Raw genomic sequence first — 19,298 nt, 5'->3', positions numbered from 1 at the left:
GCGTGGCCGAACGAAAACCCGACGTATTCGGAAAAACCGCCGCATTTAAAACCCGAAAAAGTGTCGCTTGGTGACCGCTTACCTTCACCTGGTCCGAGGTGGTGCATTCCGGCGCGTGGAGATGATTTTCAGCGCAGCAGCGCCACCTGGTGGACGGCGGAGGAACTGCCTTCATGAATCCCGGCCGGACCCGAATCCAGAGCAGAGAACGCGCCGCTGGATCGCGAATGGGCCGGGTAAGTAAATTTGCCCCACTATGTTATACGAGGGGTACGAGCCGGGGGCTTATACGTTATTCTCTCTCTCTTCTTTTCCACAGGTGGAGAAACGTCTGGAACTGGTAAAACAAGTCACCCACAGCACCCACAAGAAACTTACAGCGTGTTTACAGGGCCAGCAAGGAACGGAGACGGATAAAAGATCGGTAAGAACAGTGTATCCCATAATAGTGTGATCACAGCGAGCCCCCCCTAACAGTGTCATCACAGCGAGCCCCCCATAACAGTGTGATCACAGCGAGCCCCCCCTAACAGTGTCATCACAGCGAGCCCCCCATAACAGTGTGATCACAGCGAGCCCCCCCTAACAGTGTCATCACAGCGAGCCCCCTATAACAGTGTCATCACAGCGAGCCCCCCATAACAGTGTGATAACAGCGAGACCCCCATAACAGTGTGATCACAGCGAGCCCCCCATAAAAGTGTGATCACAGCGAGCCCCCCATAACAGTGTCATCACAGCGAGCCCCCCCTAACAGTGTCATCACAGCGAGCCCCCCATAACAGTGTGATAACAGCGAGACCCCCATAACAGTGTCATCACAGCGAGACCCCCATAACAGTGTGATAACAGCGAGACCCCCATAACAGTGTCATCACAGCGAGCCCCCCATAACAGTGTGATCACAGCGAGCCCCCCCTAACAGTGTCATCACAGCGAGCCCCCCATAACAGTGTGATAACAGCGAGACCCCCATAACAGTGTGATCACAGCGAGCCCCCCATAACAGTGTGATCACAGCGAGCCCCCCCTAACAGTGTGATCACAGCGAGCCCCCCCTAACAGTGTCATCACAGCAAGCCCCCCCCTAACAGTGTGATCACAGCGAGCCCCCCATAACAGTGTCATCACAGCGAGCCCCCCATAACAGTGTGATCACAGCGAGCCCCCCCTAACAGTGTCATCACAGCGAGCCCCCCATAACAATGTGATAACAGCGAGCCCCCCATAACAGTGTGATCACAGCGAGCCCCCCATAACAGTATGATCACAGCGAGCCCCCCATAACAGTGTGATCACAGCGAGCCCCCCATAATAGTGTGATCACAGCGAGCCCCCCATAACAGATTGATCACAGCGAGCCCCCCATAACAGTGTGATCACAGCGAGCCCCCCATAACAGTGTGATCACATCGAGACCCCCATAACAGTGTGATCACAGCGAGCCCCCCATAACAGTGTGATCACAGCGAGCCCCCCATAATAGTGTGATCACTGCGAGACCCCCATAACAGTGTGATCACAGCGAGCCCCCCATAACAGTGTGATCACAGTGAGCCCCCCATAACAGTGTGACCACAGCGAGTGCCCCCATATCAGTGTGATCACAGCGAGCCCCCCATAACAGTGTCATCACAGCGAGCCCCCCATAACAGTGTGATCACAGCGAGACCCCCATAACAGTGTGATAACAGCAAGCCCCCCATAACAGTGTGATCACAGCGAGCCCCCCATAACAGTGTGATCACAGCGAGACCCCCATAACAGTGTGATCACAGCGAGCGCCCCCATAACAGTGTGATAACAGCGAGACCCCCATAACAGTGTGATAACAGCGAGACCCCCATAATAGTGTGATCACAGCGAGCCCCCATAATAGTGTGATAACAGCGAGTGCCCCCACATCAGTGTGATCACAGCGAGCGCCCCATAACAGTGTCATCACAGCGAGTGCCCCCCCATAATAGTGTGATCACAGCGAGCCCCCATAATAGTGTGATAACAGCGAGTGCCCCCATAACAGTGTGATCACAGCGAGCCCCCCATAACAGTGTGATCACAGCGAGTGCCCCCCCATAATAGTGTGATCACAGCGAGCCCCCATAACAGTGTCATCACAGCGAGTGCCCCCCCATAATAGTGTGATCACAGCGAGCCCCCATAATAGTGTGATAACAGCGAGTGCCCCCACATCAGTGTGATCACAGCGAGCGCCCCATAACAGTGTCATCACAGCGAGTGCCCCCCCATAATAGTGTGATCACAGCGAGCCCCCATAATAGTGTGATAACAGCGAGTGCCCCCATAACAGTGTGATCACAGCGAGACCCCCATAACAGTGTGATAACAGCGAGCGCCCCATAACAGTGTGATTACAGCGAGTGCCCCCCCATAATAGTGTGATCACAGCGAGTGCCCCCCCATAATAGTGTGATCACAGCGAGCCCCCATAATAGTGTGATAACAGCGAGTGCCCCCATAACAGTGTGATAACAGCGAGCGCCCCATAACAGTGTCATCACAGCGAGTGCCCCCCCATAATAGTGTGATCACAGCGAGTCCCCATAATAGTGTGATAACAGCGAGTGCCCCCATAACAGTGTGATAACAGCGAGCGCCCCATAACAGTGTGATCACAGCGAGTGCCCCCCCATAATAGTGTGATCACAGCGAGCCCCCATAATAGTGTGATCACAGCGAGACCCCCATAATAGTGTGATCACAGCGAGACCCCCATAACAGTGTGATCACAGCGAGCCCCCCATAACAGTGTGATAACAGCGAGCGCCCCATAACAGTGTGATAACAGCGAGCGCCCCATAACAGTGTCATCACAGCTAGTGCCCCCATAACAGTATAATCACAGCGAACCCCCCATATCAGTCTGATCACAGCGGGGCCCCCATATCAGTCTGATCACAGCAGGCCCCTGTGCCCCAGTTCGAGGGACAGGCCCCAGTGCCCCTGTATGAAGGACAGGCCCCGGTGCCCCTGTATGAAGGACAGGCCCCGGTGCCCCAGTGTGAAGGACAGGCCCCGGTGCCCCAGTGTGAAGGAAAGGCCCCAGTGCCCCAGTGTGAAGGACAGGCCCCGGTGCCCCAGTGTGAAGGAAAGGCCCCAGTGCCCCAGTGTGAAGGACAGGCCCCAGTGCCCCAGTGTGAAGGACAGGTCCCGGTGCCCCTGTGTGAAGGACATGCCCCGGTGCCCCAGTGTGAAGGACAGGTCCCGGTGCCCCAGTGTGAAGGACAGGTGCCGGTGCCCCAGTATGAAGGACAGGCCCCGGTGCCCCTGTGTGAAGGACAGGCCCCGGTGCCTCGGTATGAAGGACAGGCCCCGGTGCCCCTGTATGAAGGACAGGCCCCGGTGCCCCAGTATGAAGGACAGGTCCCGGTGCCCCTGTGTGAAGGACAGGCCCCGGTGCCTCAGTATGAAGGACAGGCCCCGGTGCCCTTGTATGAAGGACAGGCCCCAGTGCCCCAGTGTGAAGGAAAGGCCCCAGTGCCCCAGTGTGAAGGACAGGTCCCGGTGCCACTGTGTGAAGGACAGGTCCCGGTGCCCCTGTGTGAAGGACATGCCCCGGTGCCCCAGTGTGAAGGACAGGTCCCGGTGCCTCGGTATGAAGGACAGGCCCCGGTGCCCCTGTATGAAGGACAGGCCCCGGTGCCCCTGTATGAAGGACAGGCCCCGGTGCCCCTGTATGAAGGACAGGCCCCGGTGCCCCTGTATGAAGGACAGGCCCCGGTGCCCCTGTATGAAGGACAGGCCCCGGTGCCCCTGTATGAAGGACAGGCCCCGGTGCCCCTGTATGAAGGACAGGCCCCGGTGCCCCAGTGTGAAGGACAGGCCCCGGTGCCCCAGTGTGAAGGACAGGCCCCGGTGCCCCTGTATGAAGGACAGGCCCCGGTGCCCCTGTATGAAGGACAGGCCCCGGTGCCCCTGTATGAAGGACAGGCCCCGGTGCCCCTGTATGAAGGACAGGCCCCGGTGCCCCTGTATGAAGGACAGGCCCCGGTGCCCCTGTATGAAGGACAGGCACCGGTGCCCCTGTATGAAGGACAGGCCCCGGTGCCCCTGTATGAAGGACAGGCCCCGGTGCCCCAGTGTGAAGGACAGGCCCCGGTGCCCCTGTATGAAGGACAGGCCCCGGTGCCCCTGTATGAAGGACAGGCCCCGGTGCCCCAGTGTGAAGGACAGGCCCCGGTGCCCCAGTGTGAAGGACAGGCCCCGGTGCCCCAGTGTGAAGGACAGGCCCTGGTGCCCCAGTGTGAAGGACAGGCCCCGGTGCCCCAGTGTGAAGGACAGGCCCCGGTGCCCCTGTATGAAGGACAGGCCCCGGTGCCCCTGTATGAAAGACAGGCCCCGGTGCCCCTGTATGAAGGACAGGCCCCGGTGCCCCTGTATGAAGGACAGGCCCCGGTGCCCCTGTATGAAGGACAGGCCCGGTGCCCCTGTATGAAGGACAGGCCCCGGTGCCCCTGTATGAAGGACAGGCCCCGGTGCCCCAGTGTGAAGGACAGGCCCCGGTGCCCCTGTATGAAGGACAGGCCCCGGTGCCCCTGTATGAAGGACAGGCCCCGGTGCCCCTGTATGAAGGACAGGCCCCGGTGCCCCTGTATGAAGGACAGGCCCCGGTGCCCCTGTATGAAGGACAGGCCCCGGTGCCCCAGTGTGAAGGACAGGCCCCGGTGCCCCAGTGTGAAGGACAGGCCCCGGTGCCCCAGTGTGAAGGACAGGCCCCGGTGCCCCAGTGTGAAGGACAGGCCCCGGTGCCCCAGTGTGAAGGACAGGCCCCGGTGCCCCTGTATGAAGGACAGGCCCCGGTGCCCCTGTATGAAGGACAGGCCCCGGTGCCCCTGTATGAAGGACAGGCCCCGGTGCCCCAGTGTGAAGGACAGGCCCCGGTGCCCCAGTGTGAAGGACAGGCCCCGGTGCCCCAGTGTGAAGGACAGGCCCCGGTGCCCCTGTATGAAGGACAGGCCCCTGTGCCCCTGTATGAAGGACAGGCCCCGGTGCCCCTGTATGAAGGACAGGCCCCGGTGCCCCCGTATGAAGGACAGGCCCCGGTCAGAGCTGTTTTCTTAAGTGAATGTACATCTATAATAATGTTCCATGATTGTATCTCTCTCTATAGAAGAAGTTACCTCTCATCACCTTGGCTCAGTGTCTCATGGAAGGATCTGCGGTGTTGGGGGACGACTCTTTGCTTGGGTGAGACTCTCAGGCTGTAGGGACACGGAAAGGGGGGGAAAAATGAAACAAAAATTCCATAAAAGAAAATGTTATGTAATTTTGTGCATTAGTTGGTGAATCGTTTCCTCTAATACTTTATTCTTGACTTCTTTATTCACTGTTGCTTGGTGTTTCTTGCTGTCAGTGAATGGCGACCCCCTCGCTGACATACAGTATACGTTTCTCCTTGTCGCTCTGTAGGAAGATGCTGAAGTTGTGCGGAGAAGCCGAGGACAAACTTGCACAGGAGCTCATCCACTTCGAGCAGGAGGTGGAGAGAGATGTGGTGGATCCATTGTTTGTGCTTTCAGAGGTAGGTGGCCTTATTAAGGGGGTAACACCTCCATGATTTATACTGCCTCATTACTTCACAGTTATCCCAAAGGTAAAGGGAACCTGTCAGCAGGTGTGTATGGTCCCTGGAGAGAAGTGTAATCCTATCTTTGATTATGTTGTTAGTAGCAGCAGGATTGTTAAATGTGGTTTGTTATTCCAGCATTGTAACTTCTGGGGGCATGTCCTCACACAGCTTTGCTCTGTGCTCTCTGCAGCCAGTGACCAGTGTCCTAGGAGAGTTGTTTTAATCATAACTGAGTGTATGTCATTGGTAATAGCAGGACAGTGAAATTTGGATTTATCTGCCAATATGCCAGCATCATGTGCTTACACTGCTGTGCTCTGTGCTCTCTGCAGCCTTTTGTCCCAACACAAATACCCGATTGTCTCCAGTGACAATTGGGTATTGTCCCTGGAGATCTTTGTAATCATAACTTTGTGTATGTTGTTGTTGCTATTAGCAGCTGGACTGTGATATATGGATTTATGTTACAGGGTTGTAGCTTCTCCCAAGTGCACTGGGGGCGTGTCCTCACACTGCTGTGCTCTTAGCTTTCAGAATGAAGCTGCTTGATTTCCCCTTCACTTTGCTGTTATTGCTGTAGTATTCAATCAAGATCCTACTACAGCTTCTACTCAAACAAGATGTGGAGGGGCCTGGGAGAAAGCTAAGAGCACAGCAGTGTGAGGACCCACCCCAACTGCACTTGGAGAAGCTACATTCCTGGTTTATAAATACTCTCCAGGGACTATACAGAACATAGGCTGCAGTGATCACAGAGCACAGCAGTGTGAGGACCCACCCCAACTGCACTTGGAGAAGCTACATTCCTGGTTTATAAATACTCTCCAGGGACTATACAGAACATAGGCTGCAGTGATCACAGAGCACAGCAGTGTGAGGACACCCCCCACTGCACTTGGAGAAGCTACATTCCTGGTTTATAAATACTCTCCAGGGACTATAAAGAACATAGGCTGCAGTGATCACAGAGCACAGCAGTGTGAGGACACACCCCCACTGCACTTGGAGAAGCTAAATTCCTAGTTTATAAATACTCTCCAGGGACTATACAGAACATTGGCTGAAGTACAGAGCACAGCAGTGTGAGGACACCCCCCCAGTGTATTTGAAGAAGCTACAATCCTGGAATTTAAATCTGTATTTCACAGTCCTGCTGCTACTAACAAGATTCACATTCCTGGCTGCAGTCTACATGGTCACAGCTGATGACAGATTCCCTTTAAAACGTTATTCTCTTAGACACATGTAATAGATTCTGACCTTTTGATCCTTCACCCATGGGGGTCCTGCAACCTCTTGTCGTGTCTGCACAACTACAACTCTCAGTATTCACCTTCACATATGTACCACACATTTATATTATATTACCTGGAGACAAGACAACCCCTTTAATTAAAGGCGTCCCATGCTCTCTCCTTACTTCTTCTTCTTGACTCTTTCAGGTGGAGATCCCCAATATCCAAAAACAGAGGAAACATTTAGCCAAATTAGTCTTAGACATGGATTCTTCCAGAGCGAGGTAAATCGCTGCACCCTTGTCTCTGGAGAGACCCTTTAAATGTATCACAACTTGTTACATCACTACATGTAATTCTATGTACAATGTATCTTATATTGCTTTATTCATCTTGGACGGAGCCTCAGTTGTATCTTCTTATCCTCCAGTCACAGCCGAAGCTGCACTTACAATACTGATATTAGATTAAGTCTACTGCCCCCTACTGGGGGACTGTCAGTACAACATACTCTGCATCTACCATGAAGCAGCTGCTATGGGGCTGCTCTCCGGATTGAGGTAAATTGCTTAGGACCCATCACTCCTTGGGTATCCGATACAGGGGAGAGGAGTAGACGGAGCCCTAAATCACTAGATCCCATGTTGAACTTGGCTGGACAAAGGTTGGTTGGTGTGAACAAGCACCAGGCAGGGACCCCCTTTATGGTCTTTGTTGTCACCCCATGGTCTTTGTTGAGCCCTTTTACCTACAGACACGCATGTTATGTATCATTAGGACTGGCCAACAATCTATAGTACAATGGTGACCAATGGGGTAAAGATCAGGCAGACAGATTACAGCATGCCCAATCCTCTTACCTGTAGGGGGAGATGTTCCACTTCCATAAACCCTTTACCATCTACCCTATCCATGGATACAATGCCAAAGTTTAAAGGGGTTGACATTTAACCCCTTATACACAAATGGGGTCTAAATGCTGGGGCTGCACATCCCCCTGAGCTCCCCTATACAGACTGGGACCACCGGGATCATCCGGTCCTGGAAGTCCCATAGAAATGATTGGAGTTCAGGACGCACCTAAATGATTTCTATGGGACAGCTGAGGAGCATGTACAGTCCTATCGCCAGGGGGTCCCAGCAGTAGGACCCCAAGCAGTCAGACATTTATCCCCATTGTACCCCAGACCTATCCTACATCACACAGACCTATAGGATGGAAAGCTGCATTGTAGGACCCCCCCGAAAGATCTTACGGGAGAACTGGCCGGATGTGCACTCTCGGCTAGTCCGAGTATGCATGTGTATTGGAATTTACAACGTTTCTATCAGGTCCAAGACTCGTTAACCATGTCCCTTGTCGTGTGCAGGTGGCAGCAATCCGCTAAGTCATCCGGGATCTCCAGCAACCTGCAGCCCTCTGGAGCCAAGGCCGATGCACTCAGGGAAGAGATGGAGGAGGCAGCAAACCGAGTGGAGATCTGTAGGGTGAGTGACATCATCTTATGACAACATTCAGACACTCCTGGTACTTCTAATGGTTTTGGACACACCCAGGTCTCTGCATAATGATCCTCTGTTCACCGCAGGGCATCCGATAGAAATAGCTTCTTGTCAGGAAAGAAGCCTAGCTGCTTCAGTAATTGACACGATTGCTGAGGAGCCTGGTTATTGTTAGCTTTCATAGGGGGGAAGAGACTGATTCTGTCCTAGGACCATCCCTTGAAGCTGTCAAAGGGGGAAGTAGGCCGATTTTGTCCTAACCCCATCCCTTGTTGCTACCAGAGGGGGAAGGAGAATGATTCTTTCCTAAGTTTATCCCTTGTAGCTGCCAGAGGGGAAGAGACTGATTTTGTCCAAAGCCAAACTTTTGTAGCTTCCAGAGGAGGTATATGACCGATTCTGCCCTAAGCCTATCCCTTGTAGCTGTGAGAGGGGGAAGGAGACTGATTATGCCCAAAGCTAATGCCTTTGAGCCTAGTTGGCGCAGTTATAACCACGATTGCTGAGGATCCTAGTTATTGTTAGCTGTTATAGAGGAAAGGAGACCGATTCTGTCCTAGGACCCTCCCTTGCAGCTGCCAAAGGGGGAAGTAGACCAATTCTGTCCTAATCCCATCCCTGGAGGCGTGCAGCGGCATGACGTGATGAAGTGATCACCCTGTACTTCGACTCTCCTCCTCCTCCCCGCTCTGCTCCACCGCGTTCTCCACGAGGCGATCCCAGCTGAGAGCAGCATGGAGCAAGAAATGCAATGCTGGGTCAGAACGCTCCGTCACCCCTCCAGTAGCATCTTTTAAGCGGTTCTGAATGGCGTGCCGTGGCCGGTGCGTCGCTTGGAAGCCGGAGAAGATTTTTCTTTTGTCGGGGGTTGCCAGGATTGGATCCGGACCCCGGGTACGGTGTGAGTGGCGGAGCAGGTGATCCGGGCACAGAGGAGAGGCCTCGCAACGACGATAGTCAGAGGACCCTGTTCCAGGGCCACAGCGGCAGCGGGTAGCAGAGGGTCTCTGCCGAAAAAGGGCTGCGCGGGTCAAAGAATCCGGACTGAAGTACAGTGAAACTAATCCCATCCCTTGTAGCTGCCAAAGGAGGAAGGAGACTGATTCTGCCCTAAGCCTATCCCTTGTAACTGCCAGAGGGTGAGAAGACTTATTCTATCCTAAACATATCCCTTGTAGCTGCCAAAGGGGGAAGGAGACTGATTCTGTCCTAAGACTGTAATTTGTAGTTGCCAGAGGGGTAAGGAGGCTGATTCTGCTCTAAGCCCATCCCTTGTAACTGCCAGAGGGTGAGAAGACTGATTCTGTCCTAAACATATCCCTTAGTAGCTTCCAGAGGGGAAGGAAACTGATTCTGCCCTAAGACCACCCCTCGTAACTGCCAGAGTGTGAGAAGACTGATTCTGTCCTAAACTGATCCCTTGTAGCTACCAGAAGGGGAAGGAGACCAATTCTGCCCTAGGTCTATCCTTTGTAGCTGCCAGAGGAGGAAGGAGACTGATTTTGCCCTAAGCCAATGTTGTGTAGCTAGCACAGGGTAAAGGAGACTGATTCTTACACTTCCAGCCTTTTAATAACGCTGCAGTGGTCCATGTGCAGTAAATAAATCCTTTCTTTTCCTTAGGATCAGCTGTCGGCAGATATGTACAGCTTTGTGGCCAAAGAAATAGACTATGCAAACTACTTTCAGACGGTAAGGTGATGCCGTAGCACATGAGTGCATGGGTAATACATGTATTTGCATATTGATGGTATGATGCATTATCTAGTCAGAGCATCAGGGTATTCAGTATATCCAGAAGTATGTGGTCAGCATCAGTTAAGATGAACATTTCCATTTACTGACAGCAAGCAGAAGTCTTAGACTGAAATATATACATGTATATACAATTTGATCTGAATATCTTAGATGTATATAATTTGTATAAATGCATGTCAGATCTATGTCACATCCTGCAGCATCTAAAACAAAGTGACCTGATGCTATAGACATGGTCGGCGTGCCTGAAGGTAAGTCGTCCTAGGTTCTTGTTACCATAGATGGATGTTGAGATGTGAGGTTTTCGGAGGCATCCAGTGTTGTATTCCTTGTACCTCTGCACCACAGTAACAGCTTATAATACAAGAGGCTTCTGTCTCCACAGCTAATAGAAGTACAGGCCGAGTACCACAGGAAGTCACTTGCTTTACTGCAAGCTGTGCTACCACAGATCAAGGCTCAGCAGGGTGAGTGTCAGTGCATCACTGTTCCCACATCTCCATAGGTACGCACTGGTTTACAATACAGGACTCCATGAATACTGCAGCCAAAGCCAGAGATAATAGCCGGGCCATACCTGGGCCTATCCCTTCACACAATGGTCCAGGTGCAAAACCAGGAATTAAAGTGACCCTCCATCCAGGAAACAAAGTGACCCTCCATCCAGGCATAAATGCTTAAAATACTGGGTGCCTCTGTTCTGTTCTGTTGCCTCTGTTCTGTTCCGGTGCCTCTGTTCTGTTTCCCGGTGCCTCTGTTCTGTTTCCCGGTGCCTCTGTTCTGTTTCCCGTTGCCTCTGTTCTGTTTCCCGTTGCCTCTGTTCTGTTTCCCGGTGCCTCTGTTCTGTTTCCCGGTGCCTCTGTTCTGCTACGGTGCCTCTGTTCTGCTACGGTGCCTCTGTTCTGTTCCGGTGCCTCTGTTCTGTTCCGGTGCCTCTTTTCTGTTCCGGTGCCTCTGTTCTGTTCCGGTGCCTCTGTTCTGTTCCGGTGCCTCTGTTCTGTTCCGGTGCCTCTGTTATGTTCCGGTGCCTCTGTTATGTTCCGGTGCCTCTGTTATGTTCCGGTGCCTCTGTTCTGTTCTGGTGCCTCTGTTCTGTTCTGGTGCCTCTGTTCTGCTCCGGTGCCTCTGTTCTGCTCCGGTGCCTCTGTTCTGCTCCGGTGCCTTTGGTCCGTTCCAGTGCCTCTGGTCCGCACCGGTGCCTCTGATCTGTTCCGGTGCCTCTGTTCTGTTCCGCTGCCTCTGTTCTGTTCCGCTGCCTCTGTTCTGTTCCGCTGCCTCTGTTCTGTTCCGCTGCCTCTGTTCTGTTCCGCTGCCTCTGTTCTGTTCCGTTGCCTCTGTTCTGTTCCGCTGCCTCTGTCCTGTTCCGCTGCCTCTGTCCTGTTGCGTTGCTTCTGTTCTGTTGCGCTGCCTCTGTTCTGTTCCGGTGCCTCTGTTCTGTTGCGCTACCTCTGTCCTGTTCCGCTGCCTCTGTTCTGTTCCGCTGCCTCTGTTCTGTTCCGTTGCCTCTGTTCTGTTCCGTTGCCTCTGTTCTGTTCCGCTGCCTCTGTTCTGTTGCGCTGCCTCTGTCCTGTTCCGCTGCCTCTGTTCTGTTGCGTTGCTTCTGTTCTGTTGCGCTGCCTCTGTTCTGTTGCGCTGCCTCTGTTCTGTTCCGGTGCCTCTGTTCTGTTCCGGTGCCTCTGTTCTGTTCCGGTGCCTCTGTTCTGTTGCGCTACCTCTGTCCTGTTCCGCTGCCTCTGTTCTGTTCCGCTGCCTCTGTTCAGTTCCGCTGCCTCTGTTCTAAAATGTTAATAATCTGCCTGAACTGGGGCCTTAGATGGACAGTGATTAACAGGAGATTAATAAAGCAATGGAGGAACCAAGGAATATACACTGCTGTGCTCTGTGCAGCCTCTTTGCCCTGATTGAATGCTTTAGCATTCAGTTAGCAGCATATTACTTTATTTACTGTGTTAAGCAGCTCAGTGCAGAGAGATAAGATCCCAGCAGTGTGAGGACATTTCATGAAGCTACAATTCTGGAATCTAAATCCATATTTCACAGCGCTGCTGAAACTAACAGCATACACAAAGGTCTGATTATACAGCTCACCAGGGTCAAAGCCTAACATTGGCTGCAAAGAGCAAAGAAGTGAGAGGAAACACCCCCAGTGCTCTTGGAGAAGCTACAATCCTGGAAAATAAATCCATATTGCACAGTCCTGCTGCTACTAACATTATACACAAGGGTATGATTATACATCTCTCTAGTTACAATACATAACACCACTTGCAGGAAGAACAGAGCCCAGCAGTGTGAGGACACACTCTCAGTGCACTTGGAGAAGCTATAATCCTGAAATATAAATCCTTATCCCACAGTCCTGCTGATACTAACACTATGCACAAAGATATGATTATACAGCTCTCCATGTACAATACATAACATCACATGCAAGGAGAACAGAGCACAGCGGTGAGAGGACACACTCCCAGCCCACTTGGAGAAGCAATAATCCTGAAATATAATCCTTATCTCACAGTCCTGCTGCTACTAACTTCATATGCAAAGGTATGATTACACATCTCACCAGGTACAATACATAACACCACCTGCAGTAAGAACAGAGCACAGCACTGAGAGGACACACTCCCAGCCCACTTGGAGAAGCAATAATCCTGAAATATAAATCCTTATTTCACAGTCCTGCTGATACTAACACTATGCACAAAGGTATTATTATACAGCTTTGCAGGGACAACACTTAACACTGGCTGCAGGGAGCACAGCAGTGTGAGGACACGATTCGGTGTACAATCCTGAAATATAAATCTATATATTCACAGTCCTGCTGCTACTAACAACAATCAGAATGGTATGATTACACATCTCTCCATGGACAATACCAATACAACACTGGCTGCACCTGCTGACTGTTTCCCTTTAAAGTCACCCCACAGCCCTGTCCTGTCACATTCATAGAAACCTTTGTATTCAGTAGAGTTCCTGACGGCTGTGTCTCCCCCTTGTCTGTTTCTTATTATTATCTATGTCCTCCTCCTTCCAGAGGCCTGGATTGAAAAGCCATCATTCGGAAAGCCCTTGGAGGAACATCTGACAGTCAGCGGGCGGGAGATCGCCTTCCCCATCGAGGCCTGTGTCACTATGCTCCTGGAGTGTGGCATGCAGGAGGAGGTAGGTCCGAGCCTCCCATCTCGTGGATTCTCAGCTGTTTACAATCACATCTGCTCCAGCTGTTGTTATTTTCCTCAATATGGGAACGATTGTACACAGATCAGAAGCCGCAAGGCCGGAGCCTCATCGCTGCACATTATACGTGGAGCTATGGTGGACGTGACACCTCAGAAGACCCACCGGACCTTTACATCACATCTGTCCAGCATATCATTCTTACCTCCTACTCCAGCCACAGCTACATTCACATTTCAATGTCTAAGAAATTACTTGTGCAGAGCATGCACTTCTGAAAAGGGATGGTGCCAAGTGTGCATGTTATCCCCTAGCTCACCACCGGAAACCCTACCAAGCACAAGAACAAGGGGTCCCGTTCTCCTTATAGCAAACCTGTCGGCTAACTGTCTGCTGTTATCGGCTAACTATCCCTATATTGTTATTCCACATACCTGAAAAGATACTCAGTCCATTTGTAAGGTTTACTAACCATCTATGCATATTTGAGTTCTTGTAGTTCAGCCACGCCTCCAGCTTCCTAATTGAAAAGGCGGCTGTTTTCTCTTTAGTCCGGAGAACTCGGCTCTGCTACTTCATTCCCCCCTTCCCTCAAGAATGAGAAAGACCTTGGCTATGTGTGACCTGCTGAAGAAAATTTCCGAGGGAGGAGTGAATCAGGTAGTTGAGAGAGATGCTGGCTATGTGGCTCATTCACCCCTCCCTCTGCAATTCTCTTCAGCGAGTCCCACAGCCAGCATCTCTCTCATTCCTGAGGGTCGGCGGAAAGAGCTGGAGGTACGGCTTAGCAGTAGGGAAAGGGATAAGAGGAAAGACCATGATGGGACTCACAAGGGGTCATTTGCATAGATGGGGAGTCAACTTTCCAAATTGACTCTTTTCAGGCATGGAGAATAACAATATAGGGATAGTTGTGCTGCTGTATTTTAGCAATTTTCAAATATAAGTTTAGGTAGCGTGGGTTAGTTTAACTTAACTTTAAAGGGAACAACCATTTAAGTTATTCTGTAACCATGGGGGACCCTCATTCACCAGATCGCTGGCGGTTCTGTTCCGTGCGGATCCCAGCAGTTGGACCCTCACGGACCACCTTGTTGTCCTCTATTACATGATTAGGGGATAACTTTGAATGAAAGGGAATGCTTCATATCAGGGTGAAGTATACTGTAGGTTTTTAGATGACAAGACTTTACCAGCAAGCAGAGTTATTACCAGTAACTGAGGCACATTAGTGTCTGTATTTGTGTAACTGGGACTGTTATAGGAGGAGGAAGGAGCCGCGTTGTCAGCTGCCATGACATCTGTGCACATGACAAGTCGCTCTCTCCTCCCGTCCATCACAGTTTATAAAACATATTTCCAAGTTAATTTAAGGTCAGAGGAAAAGGGAGAGGACAGGAATGGCGGATCTCTGAAATCCAGCAGCTGGGACTCATTTCCACTTCCTATGGGGTCGGAAACAGTTAATTTACACAGTAATCGGAATCCCTTAAAGGGGAAGATTAAAAACAGGATATTTTATGTTACACGTCATCGTATATAGACTCAGATATTTCTTATCTTGGAAGACGGATGACACCTTGTTGCTTTAAGGTGCAGAAGAAAACTGTATATTTTTGGGGTATTTCTAATGCAATTTATTATGTTAAAGGGGTTTTCCACTTTTGGGTTTTAGAAATACTAACATCACGTGACTACTGAGCCCGTCCCTAGTGTCAGGGGTGATGTCTGCACCAATGGTACATAACCACTGAGGCCAGGGATTGGCTCAGCCGTCATGTGCCCAAATAACATGACTCAATGGGGCAGATTTACTTACCCGGTCCATTCGCGATCCAGCGGCGCGTTCTCTGCGCTGGATTCGGGTCCGACGGGATTCATCAAGGCAGTTCCTCCGACGTCCACCAGGTGGCGCTGCTGCGCTGAAGAGCATCGGAACGCACTGGAGTTCACGATCCTATTCTGGATGAAGGTGAGTGCAAGCTCCGCGACACAATTTCCTTTTTTAAATGCGGCGGTTTTTCCGAATCCGTCGGGTTTTCGTTTGGCCACGCCCCCCGATTTCCGTCGCGTGCATGCCGGCGCCGATGCGCCACAATCCGATCGCGTGCGCCAAAATCCCGGGGCAATTCAGGGGAAATCGGCGCAAATCGGAAATATTCGGGTAACACGTAGGGAAAACGCGAATCGGGCCCTTAGTAAATGACCCCCAATGACTATTGATGGAGCCATGCGGACCCTGACTTTAGGTAAACACATTTGTGTTTCTCAAAATTTGGCTACCTTTAAGGTTTTTCAGGGAATCAGTCATTATTAAAAAGATTTTTAGAAATTTGGGAAAGTATAAACTCTTTAAGGTTCACAAATTTTCTCAAAGAACATAATCAAGACCTGTAACAAGTTTCTCATCAGTCATGTAGCTCCTCTTCCAGTTCTTCATCAAAGGGAACCTGTCAGCAGAATGTCTCGCATTGAGCTACTAGCCTTCTCAGGTAGGGGATAAAATTACCTTTCTATAATTCCTGTTTACCTATAAAGAAAAATGTCCTCTAAAGCTATGTGAAAATGAGCAGAGAAGAGTCATATTTTACCTGAGATGAGTCAAATTTAAAGGCTGCAGGTCAGGGGGTCACCTAAGACACTTCTATCTTTTCTATAGCACCTAGAAGCATGCCGCTGGTGTTGTATTAAAGATAAAAAATATTCATTTTCTATATTGCATCAGGATTGTAATGCTGTGATCTGCAAAAAGTTGGAAACATGAGCTGCAGATAAATATCCAATTTCCAACCTTTTTTTTGATTGTCTGTAGATCCACAATCTGAAAGATGAAAGTCTTATCTTTAATAAGACACCAACGTGTTTCTAGATACTATAGAACCAAATATAGAGACACTACTCCTAAACTTGACTCATCTCAAGTAAAAATGACTCTTCTGTGCTCATTTTCACATGACTTAGGATGAGGGTTTTTTTTTTAAATAGGTAAATGGGTGAGACTTCACTTAAAAGAGGGGATTCTAAAAAGGACGTTTCATGCCCTACCTGAAGGGACTGGTAGTAAGTGGGGTAAAATCCTGTGACAGGTTCCCTTTAAAGCTCCCATTATGGTCTGCTTCATCATGATTTTGCACAAGGCACCTCTTCAATAGTTAAGAGAGGAACATCCCCAGCACTGCCTTTATTCCCCTATCCCTTTAAAAGGTCCACAATGTAATAATGAGACAAGATGCAACATTGTTACCTTGTATCATGCAAGAATGCAACATTGTATTCCTGTCATCTGTTCCAATGACCCCGTTCTCAGGGCACCTAATGATATTGGCGCGGCGGGCAGGGATATGTGCTCCGATCTCGCCCGCTGCTGGATAATTAGTGAGTGACAGAGAGAACGCTGGCAGCAAGCGATGTGTGACTTACCTACGTCCTGATAACCCGGACCTAGCATATATGGCTTGTTATGGAGTCTCCCCTATAGACTTGTATTGACCATGATGCAGCAGGACACAATGGAGGTGCCACGGGGCGGGGGGCAGTATATACCGCAGTGTTGGGTATTGCTGACTCCGTGTAACATGATCCGTATCCTATGGAAAATCCTACTAATCAGCAGATACAGACGTCGCCCCCATCGCCCTTGTGTCGTCCTCCTGGGCTAAGAATTCTGCTCAGCTATGACTTCTGTTTCTGGGACTGCAGGAAACAACCAGCAAGTAGGCTTCCAGGTTACCCAACTTTCCTAAGCTCCAGAATGGGCTGTAATGTCAGAAGAGGGTGATACAGAAGCTCTGAACCCATAGATATTGTGACACCTTTGTATCCTGCCCCCCCCTAGGGCTTGTTCCGTGTTGCCCCCTCGGCCTCCAAGTTAAAGAAGCTGAAAGCCGCCCTGGATTGCTGCGTGGTGGACGTGGCCGAATACTCCGCCGACCCCCACGCCATTGCAGGTGGGTAGTTTCGCCACAAGGTGGAGCACACGGTCAGATGGGGCCCATCATGTACAGTGCTGGGGGGGGTTCCCCAAATCTGTGCTGTGTTTAGGTAACACTCTATTAACCCTTTCATTACCTGAGATTGTACAATGCGTTACAGGGGCGCTGAAGTCCTACCTACGGGAGCTGCCTGAACCTCTCATGACCTTTGAGCTCTATGAAGAATGGATCCAAGCTTCCAAGTGAGTTCAAATTTTCCTTTTCTAGCTTTTTTCCCCCCAAAGAATACTTCAGATAGCTTTTTATTGAAACTTTAACAATATTGCTTGTTATTGCAATAATGATTAATAAAGGGAACCTGTCATCAGCTTATCCTAGTGAACTGGGGGCCTGTCCTCACACTGCTGTACCCTGTGTTCACTGCAGCCTATGCTAGGTATTGTCCTTGGGGAGATCTGTATGTATACTGTTCTGTGTTGTTAGTAGCTGCAGGACTGTGAAATATGGATTTATATCACAAATTTGTAGCTTATCTGAGTGCACTGGGGGCATGTCCTAACACTGCTGTGCCCTGTGCTCTCTGCAGCCAGTGTTGTGTATTGACTCTAGAGAGATGTGTAATCATAACTTTGCATATGTTGTTAGTAGCAGCAGGACTGTGATATATGGATTCATATTTCAGTTTTGTAGCTTCTCTAAGTGTACAGGGGTCCTCACACTGCTTTGCTCTCTGCTCTCTGCTGCCATTGTTAGTTATTGTCCCTGGAGAGATGTGTAATCAGACCTTTGTATATGTTGTTAGTAGCAGCCGTACTGTGATATGTATATTTTATATACCAGGATTGTAGCTTTTCTGAGTGCACTGGGGGTGTGCCCTAACACTGCTGTGCTCTGTGCTCTCTGCAGGCAGTGTAACATATAGTCCCTGGAGATACGTGTAATCATAACTTTGTGTGTGTTGTTAGTAACTGCAGGACTGGGAAATATGGATTTATATTCCAGTATTTTAGCTCCTCCAAGTGCCCTAAAGTGTTTTCCTCACACTGCTGAGCTCTGTGCTCTCTACAACCAGTGTTATGTATTGTCTCTGGAGAGATGTGTAATCAGACCCTTGTGTAATGTTGTCAGAAGCAGCAGGACTGTGATGTATGGATTTATATAACTAGTGCACTAGGGGGTGTCCTCACACTGCTGTTCTCTCTCCATTGAACTATTCCATTCCCCTTTCGTTTTGCTATAAATGGAAGCAATGGTAGAGTTCTGGCTCGGACGCTACAGCTGTCACTCAGAGCAGAGGAGGGAGACTTTTGAGGGGTTCAACTCACAGAGATAAGAGCACAGCAGTGTGAGGAGCTACATCCCATGGGTATACCCTATACTTTGCTAATATTTGTTCATCTCCATCTTGGTCCAGTGACTCAGTGTCGTTCTTCTCCCACTTTAGCATCCAGGACCAGGACAAGAGGCTGCAGGCTCTGTGGAACGCATGCGAGAAACTTCCAAAATCCAATTACAATAACTTCAAGTAAGTACAATACAAAACCGGGGTATCATGTGATTAGACCTGATGATTAGTCCTGGGTGGTCAGTGGTCACACATACTTACATACTTTCCATCTATCATACATGTAAAATACATTCATGCTGACAGTCCGCACTTGGGTGGCATTTCCCTTGGCATGGAAGGGGTTATAGGTGATACTTTAAACTGGCAGTGACCACACATATCACTCGTATTTTCTGGCCAAAATTTTATTTCCAGGTACGTAATAAAGTTCCTGTCCAAGTTAACGGAATATCAGGACGCAAACAAGATGACTCCCAGTAACATGGCCATCGTGCTGGGGCCTAATCTTCTCTGGCCGCAGGCGGAAGGGTAAGTGATCATGTTATCTACACTCTGGGTTCTATCTGGAAACCGTCAGTAAGCAGGCGAACTCCTGGACGTGGCTGCCGTCGCGGTGGGTTACATCACAACACCGCAAAACGTGCGTCCAGATCACGTCTACAGCCTCAGATCTGCAAGCCATCCACAGCGCAGAACAATTCTACATGGAAAATACTCAATTCTTACAAAACGGATCCGGCAGTGCC

At 50.2% G+C, this 19,298-nt stretch overlaps 1 protein-coding gene across 6 annotated transcripts in view; it reads left to right on the top strand.

Annotated features, from left to right (window-relative positions):
* ARHGAP44 (Rho GTPase activating protein 44) overlaps positions 1-19,298 on the top strand; it is a 106,111-nt gene that overhangs the window by 72,702 nt on the left and 14,111 nt on the right. For all 6 annotated transcript variants that reach the window (XM_072112640.1, XM_072112636.1, XM_072112639.1 and 3 more), the window contains exons 3-14: positions 320-424; positions 5,132-5,208; positions 5,431-5,542; positions 7,033-7,109; positions 8,196-8,313; positions 9,952-10,020; positions 10,472-10,553; positions 13,130-13,257; positions 17,108-17,219; positions 17,365-17,446; positions 18,649-18,729; positions 18,967-19,080. In XM_072112640.1, the coding sequence (XP_071968741.1) occupies positions 320-424; positions 5,132-5,208; positions 5,431-5,542; positions 7,033-7,109; positions 8,196-8,313; positions 9,952-10,020; positions 10,472-10,553; positions 13,130-13,257; positions 17,108-17,219; positions 17,365-17,446; positions 18,649-18,729; positions 18,967-19,080 (1,157 nt within the window). The remainder of the gene's footprint in view (positions 1-319; positions 425-5,131; positions 5,209-5,430; positions 5,543-7,032; positions 7,110-8,195; positions 8,314-9,951; positions 10,021-10,471; positions 10,554-13,129; positions 13,258-17,107; positions 17,220-17,364; positions 17,447-18,648; positions 18,730-18,966; positions 19,081-19,298) is intronic.

This window comes from Engystomops pustulosus, chromosome 6 (genome assembly GCF_040894005.1).
Source record: "Engystomops pustulosus chromosome 6, aEngPut4.maternal, whole genome shotgun sequence".
In the NCBI taxonomy this organism is placed as follows: Eukaryota; Metazoa; Chordata; class Amphibia; order Anura; family Leptodactylidae; genus Engystomops; species Engystomops pustulosus.
Note: the sequence above shows the minus strand (reverse complement) of the source record. Positions and strands in the feature narration are given on the sequence as shown.